This window comes from Suncus etruscus, chromosome 6 (assembly GCF_024139225.1).
Source record: "Suncus etruscus isolate mSunEtr1 chromosome 6, mSunEtr1.pri.cur, whole genome shotgun sequence".
Taxonomy (NCBI): Eukaryota; Metazoa; Chordata; class Mammalia; order Eulipotyphla; family Soricidae; genus Suncus; species Suncus etruscus.
This window is the reverse complement of record NC_064853.1, coordinates 34,473,794-34,481,161: the sequence shown is the minus strand read 5'-3', so window position 1 is coordinate 34,481,161 and position 7,368 is coordinate 34,473,794. Positions and strand designations below refer to the sequence as shown.

At 45.1% G+C, this 7,368-nt stretch overlaps 1 protein-coding gene across 1 annotated transcript; it reads right to left on the bottom strand.

The window, feature by feature from the left end:
- Window positions 1–236: 236 nt before the first annotated feature.
- MED8 (mediator complex subunit 8) lies at window positions 237–7,353 on the bottom strand. The gene is made up of 7 exons (XM_049774996.1): window positions 7,302–7,353; window positions 5,136–5,254; window positions 3,624–3,768; window positions 3,033–3,173; window positions 2,758–2,839; window positions 1,950–2,198; window positions 237–609 (listed from the first exon to the last, which is right to left on the bottom strand). Exons 1-7 carry the CDS (start codon window positions 7,305–7,307, stop codon window positions 545–547), a joined length of 807 nt encoding a protein of 268 aa, XP_049630953.1. The 5' UTR covers window positions 7,308–7,353; the 3' UTR covers window positions 237–544.
- Between the last annotated feature and the right edge of the window lie 15 nt (window positions 7,354–7,368).

Below are 7,368 nucleotides of genomic sequence, written 5' to 3'. Positions count from 1 at the left end.
ACAGCTGTATCTAGCCCAGAAGGACTGTTGTTCACTGCCTGGAGAGATGATGAGACATATGGGTGGGAGGAGCTGGTTTACAGAGACTAGTTTACAGTCACTAAGGCTTTAGTGACTGTCATTTAAAATATTTCAAAGTAAGCGCAGGTTTTCAAAGAGCTGAGTGATCAGTGGTCTTATTTCTCTACTGGTCCACCATTGAAGTAGAATAGTATCAGATCAGACTAAGTTCTGGATTAAGAAGGGTAACAGGGCTTTTATTTATTGAATACCCATTATTTCACACACTTTGCTAAATGTTTTACATTCATTTTCTCATTTTAATCCTCACAACAACCTTATGAGGTAGGTATCGTTACCATTTACAAACAAGAAAAACTAAATTATTTGCCCAAGGTCATATACCTAGGCAGCAATAAAGGTGAAATCTGTCCATTGCTGAAAGCCCAATTTCTCTCATATTCATTTAGGTTAGCTTGGGTAAAACCCAATTATTCTACCTAACTCTGCAAACAGCTCATGGAGTGGAGGTCGCTGGCCACACTCACCGCTGGTAGGGATGCATTGAAGCTGACTTGATGTTGGTTTTAATTCCACTTGGTATTTTCCCTAAAAAGAATAGGAAGGACACCTGAATTACAGTAGCTTTCATGATAAATCAGAAATAACTCCCAAAATAAATCATAAATATGTTCCTACAGGCTCCTTTTACAATGTTTTCTAGCTCAGAACCTCTGGCATGTAATTCTGGTAGGCAATGATCAGAGATGTAGTTTCTCACCTGCCTCTCCTAATGGTCTCTGAGAGGAGAGGAGAGGTGGACAATGTGAGAATATCATGGGTTATATGGAGATTATGAAAAGGGTCAAAATACCCCCAAGCAATCTCCAGATCATCTATTTCTAGAAAATTGAGTTAAATTGGTGTGACTTTCATTTAATGTCTTAATGTGTGTCTCTCTTTGGTTTTTAGGCCCATTTGGTGGTGCTCAGGGTTACTCCTGGCTCTGTGCTCAAAAATTACAGAAAGTACTTCCGGTAGTGCTCGGAGGACCATATGGGACAATAGGCATTGAACTCAAGGTCATCCACATGCAAGGCAAATGCCCTACCCATTGTACTATTGTTCTGGCCCTATTTTTCTTTAGTTTTGTCTTTTCCAAGGTAGTTTAGAAGAAAATGTCTTTTCTAGCTGTTTAGACCTTTACTCCTCCAGAATCCTGTCATTACTAAAATGATACAGAATAAAAAAAAAAAAAATGAAACAATAAAAAAAAAAAAAGGCATACAACTCTGAAACTTGCTGCCTTGTTAATTCCTAATGCACCTACCAAATGACCTATTAAGATTGGTCATTAATTTCTATACCTAAGAAGATACTAATAACACACCCAGAACAAATTGAACAGAGAATAGCTGTGACAGAGGTCTGAGATAGCATTGAACAGTGAGAACATTTCCAGCCACTCAATGTTCTTCCTCATTTTCTTGAGGCTGTTATAGATTATTTTATTTTATTTTATTTTATTTTGGGTCTTTGGGCCACACCCAGTGGCACTTAGGGGTTACTCCTGGCTCTGCGCTCAAAATCACTTGTGTCAGGCTCTGGGGACCATATGGGATGCTGGGAATCGACCTGGATCCCTCCTGGGTTGGCCGCATGCAAGGCAAACACCCTACTGCTGTGCTATCACTCCAGTACTGAAGCTGTTAATAGATTTTTAACTTATTATTATTATTATTTTTTTTTTTTGGTTTTTGGGCCACACCCGACGGTGCTCAGGGGTTACTCCTGGCTGTCTGCTCAGAAAGAGCTCCTGGCAGGCACAGGAGACCATATGGGACACCGGGATTCGAACCAGCCACCTTTGGTCCTGGATCGGCTGCTTGCAAGGCAAACGCTGCTGTGCTATCTCTCCAGGCCCGCTATTTCATCTCTTACACTCTTACCTGGTTGACCAGCCTGGGCCATTTGTACCCCACTGAGCATGGGCTGCTGCTGGCTTGGTGCTCCTGCCATCTGCACCTGTTGCAATCCTGAGGCACCTGCAAGGATTGTTCCAGCCCCCTGCTGGCCTGGCTGGCCAGGACCACTGCCGCCTGAAGGTCTCCAGTTAGATAGCCCCTTCCCAAAGGCAACGGCTGCGACCAAGGCATTAGTGTCTGCTGGATTAAATGTCTGCTTGTTTGGCCTGAGACCTGAAAAAAAAGGTACAAGAGGATCCTGAGTCTGCCTCAGCCTAATAGAAATGCCAGGGCTTGACATTCTGACATTAGCAGCATGTAGATTCACTGTGAAGCGAATCACATGTAAATTCACTGAAGAAGACTCAAGGATGGGGCCGGGCGGTGGCGCTGGAGGTAAGGTGCCTGCCTTGCCTGCGCTAGCCTAGGACGGACCGCGGTTCGATCCCCCAGCGTCCCATATGGTCCCCCAAGAAGCCAGGAGCAACTTCTGAGCGCATAGCCAGGAGTAACCCCTGAGCATCACAGGGTGTGGCCCAAAAACCAAAAAAAAAAAAAAAAAAAAAGAAGAAGACTCAAGGGTCCTCACAAGTAGCTCAGAGTCTCCCTTTTCATTTTGCCTCTTTCTTTCACCTACTCTCCTGGGCCAGCCTTAAATACAAATAGCTAACCCAGAATGGACACATATCATGCATTACGCAGTTCACATGTTCTTCTTTCACCAAAAACACCAGTCCTGCGCCAGTGAGCTCACCTCACTTTTCATCTCTATCTGCCACCAATCCCTTCATACCTCCACTCTCTGATTCTCGTTCCTCTTTGCTTATTTTCTCCAGAAGATTTGAACACATTTTATTCAAGCTCTGGATCTGCTTCTGTAACAAATGAATTTGTTCAGAGACTAGTGCAAACAAGACAGGAATATGTAGAAGTCTCCTCCTTGGACAACTGAGGTATAACCAACGATACATCCCTACCAACTGGCAAGCGAGTAATGTCTCGCTTCTCACAACAGGGTTCAAAGCCAGAGCAAGGGTGGAGGGTAGCAGGGCCAGGACTCAGTCCAACCTGGGCAGCATCAGCACCAATGCGGGAAGCATCTGTTGTCAGTTGCTTCTCTTGCTCTTCCACCTCCGGGTCAGGCTTGGTTCTCAGATGGTCAGGGACAACCTCATGACTGAAAACAGGTACTCGTCCTTCAGTCTGTCGCTGTTAACACACAGATTTTATTGAAACTGCTATGAGCTCCCAAGAAGATTCTATCTGGGGTGACATATATGCTTGGGACTTACAATAGCTAGCTTTCTAGGAAATTATTCCTTTACCCCATCGCTTGTCTCTTCATGCTTCCATTTTGACCAGATCTAGGGACATATTGATTATATCCTTTAATGAAAGGCTAAAAGAGACAAAGTCACATAAGAACATGCCTCTCCTTATTAAGGCCTATTCGTGACACAGGAGGTCTTGTGTTTATTCTGTACTAGTTAAGAGTGACTCCCAAATTCTGGAGGGCAAAAAGCAGGGTCTCCAAACCTCAATCTTCACTTCTTATTGCCACACATTAATCTCCAGTCAAAACTTCTTGAAAACTGACAATTATGGTGTAGGGTCTCATTTAAGAACTGAATTTCCCAAGGTGAACCTTTCTCTTCTTACCATGAGATCTTCATCTCGGTCTGGAGACAACACCAGAGGGATGATGACCTGGTTACGGAACAGAGGTGTCTTTTCATGCTTCAAGACTTTGTTCAAAGTGTTCAACTGTCCAGAGAGTAAAGCAAAACTATCGAGGACAGAAGGCCTGGTGGTGATGAGAAAGCATCAAAACATTCCTGTTACACTGAGCTCATAGGGATTTTATTTTTGTTGTTGTCTTGTTATTTGTTTGGATTTTTGGGAGGGCACACCTGCAAGGCTTACACCTGGTTCTGCATTTAGGAATTCCTTCTGGTGGGCTTGGGGGACTATATGACATCCTAGGGACTAAACTCAGGCTGGCTGCATGTTAGGCAAGCTACCCTACCAACTGTACTATTGCTCCAACCTTCAAAGAGGGCTCAGACTGGGAATATTTTTATTTATCCCCCCAAAGATGCATACGCCTGTTGCTGGCTGGGCAGAAATCAGGTTAGTTCATGGAATTCTAGGGTTAAGAAATGGACACACTTTTAGTTTTCAATAGTTACAAAACAGAGTGGAGAGAGGAATAGACTGAGAAACAGTGGCAAAAATTGGAACCATGGCCACACAGTTACCACTAAAGATCCAGAAACTGGATGAAAGCCTCCTTTCAGAAGGGAAATATGATTTATATCAGCATAGGTCAAATCTAAAAGATTCACAATATCAATGACAAGAGATCTGGTATGAAAACTGAATTCTTTTTTTTTCTTGTTTTTAAATATCTTTATTTAAACACCTTGATTACAAACATAATTGTGATTAGGTTTCAGTCTGTAAAGAACACCCCTCCCCACCAGTGCAACATTCCCACCACCAATGTCCCAAATCTCCCTCTACCCCCCCACCCCCCCCCCACCTGTACTCTAGACAGGCTTTCCAGTTCCCTCATTCATTCACATGTTATGATAGTTCTCAGTGTAGTTATTTCTCTAACTGCACTCACCACTCTTTGTGGTGAGCTTCATGATGTGAGCTGGAAGTTCCAGCCCTCCTCTTTGTCTCTGAGGATTGTTGCAAAAATGTCTTTCATTTTTCTTAAAACCCATAGATGAGTGAGACTATTCTGCGTCTATCTCTCTCCCTCTGACTTATTTCACTCAGTATGATAGATCCCATGTACATCCATGTATAGGAAAAGTTCATGGCTTCATCTCTCCCGACGGCTGCCTAATATTCCATTGTGTATATGTACCACAGGAAAACTGAATTCTTATTTTAATGGGAGGACCTACTTCTAGAAAAGTCAAAGGGCGAGAAACAAAAGCCTGAAATAATCCAGATTGGGACACGAGGCATCTCTACTTCCTTGTCATTAAAGTCCTAAGGCAAACATTGTCTGTTAAAATATTGAGAAACCCAGCTCTTTCCAAATCAGAAGATGTTGACAAACTGATCACTAATTACATTAGAGATGTCCTATCCATTTGGAGGCTCGGCTCCCCCACCCACCTTGAGTGCTCCCCAGCTTACAATGGGAACCCTTACCAGGTCAGCCGGTCATACTCGTTCTCTAATTTGTAAATGAAACTCCCCAGTGAATTCTTCAGATCACCCACTTGACTCAGCAGTGCATCTAATGATGCCTCCAGTTGTTTCTCTTCCCTCTGCACCAATAGGACAGGTCAGTTAGCCAGATGGGTTTAAGTATGACACACACAGAAAAAGGTTGAAAAGCCATGGATACAGTGTGCAACAATATTCAGGCTCATAGGATTTCACTGTCATCAGAGAGCCTTGCTCTTAGTTATCTTTGCTATTTGGGTTACAGACAGCTTCAACCTTAGACCTTTCAACCTGCTCACCTGACCTCAATTCCTCCTACCTAGCCTCCTCTTTCTCATCTCTTCCTAATCCATGCCTGATTTCCACGTGGATTAGACCTATTCCATTTCCACTCATTATGAAATTTTCACCAGACCTAATTTTTTGCAACTGATTAATTCTGGTGCCCAGATGTCACACACTCCAACTTCCTCTGCGCAAGAAGCTGCCTGTGGCACAAGCTGTTCTGGTCAATGACACAATCTGTAGGATATCTACCACAGGAAGTCTTTTCAGAACTCCACCAGGCTTGTAGCACCATTGCTCACCACCCACTCCTTCCTTGCCATCAGCATTTTAAGTTTCAACCTCCTCTCAGAATTAATTTGCACTCTTTTTCTGTTTCTGTTTTGGGGAGTGGCCTTGGCCACTGGAGGAGGTGGCTTGGTGGTTGAGGGACCATGTAGTGCAGGGCATTCAACTGCAAAGCATCCCATAAAGCCTGTTGCCCCATACTTTTCATTGAATTTTATCACTGTTCCAATATTCCTAGATCTTTTCCACATGCTAGGTCATCATTCCTTATAAACATTTATTGCTAGATAACTATAAGAAACTAAGCGACAAGTGAAAAGCAAACAAACAAGCAAAAAAATAAAATAAAAATTCTCCAAGAAGGGCCCGGAGAGATAGCACAGCGGCGTTTGCCTTGCAAGCAGCCGATCCAGGACCAAAGGTGGTTGGTTCGAATCCCAGTGTCCCATGTGGTCCCCCGTGCCTGCCAGGAGCTATTTCTGAGCAGACAGCCAGGAGTAACCCCTGAGCACCGCCGGGTGTGACCCAAAAACAAAAAAACAAACAAACAACAACAACAAAAATGCTCCAAGGTACCAACAATTTTGGGAAAAAGCCATGTCCCTCCCAAATCTGGGATTCAGTCTTACTTCATGTCACCATTCTTTTTTTTTTTTTTTTTTTTTTTTTTTGGTTTTTGGGTCACACCCGGCGATGCTCAGGGGTTACTCCTGGCTGTCTGCTCAGAAATAGCTCCTGGCAGGCACGGGGGACCATATGGGACACCGGGATTCGAACCAACCACCTTAGGTTCTGGATGGGCTGCTTGCAAGGCAAACACCGCTGTGCTATCTCTCCGGGCCCTCATGTCACCATTCTTAACAACCCCGAGGTACAGGATGCAAAACATGATCTCGCAAACTCGCCCATGCATGCACATAACAGGATCCATGATCCTAGAGTTCTACCCTCCTCATATTAGGCCTAGTTTAACGTTCAACCACGACGGCTCCATCATGCCTCCAACCATTAAAGTTCCCTCTAAGCACAGCTCCTACAGCTGAGGCGAAGGCCGGGCCAACCCATCGCTCTCATGGGCCACCTTCTTGGATGGCACCTCAACCTTCGAATTGACAACCCGCACCTGGCAAGTCAGGGCTGCCACTTTCTTTTTGTTGTGTTTTGCTTAGTTTGGTTTTGGGGTCACACCAGGCAGCACTCAGGGGTTCCTCCTGGCTCTGTGCTCAGAAACAGCTCCTGGCAGGCTCGGGGGATCATATGGGATGCCGGGATTCGAACCACCATCCGTCCTGGATCGGCTGCTTGCAAGGCAAACGCCCTACCGCTGTGCTGTCTAACTCTCCGGCCCCAGGGCTGCTGCCACTTCTTCCCTTACTTAGCCGCAGAGCTGGGCACCAGCAGCCGGGCCCCACCCCTCTCTCCTTGCGCCGCTTCTTCTCCAGGAGCTCTTCCCCAACCCCAAATTTCTTTATGCGTCTTTACCCACGAGTTCTGCCCGCCCCCTCAAACCTCAACGCCTCACTCCGGAGAGTTGGAGCTAGCTAAGCGGGCCATAGCTCCAACCCAGTCCTTTACCTGCATTGCGACGGCCAAGACTTCCGCTTCCGGCTTCCGAGTCCGGGACTCAGAGGGGGCGGAAACA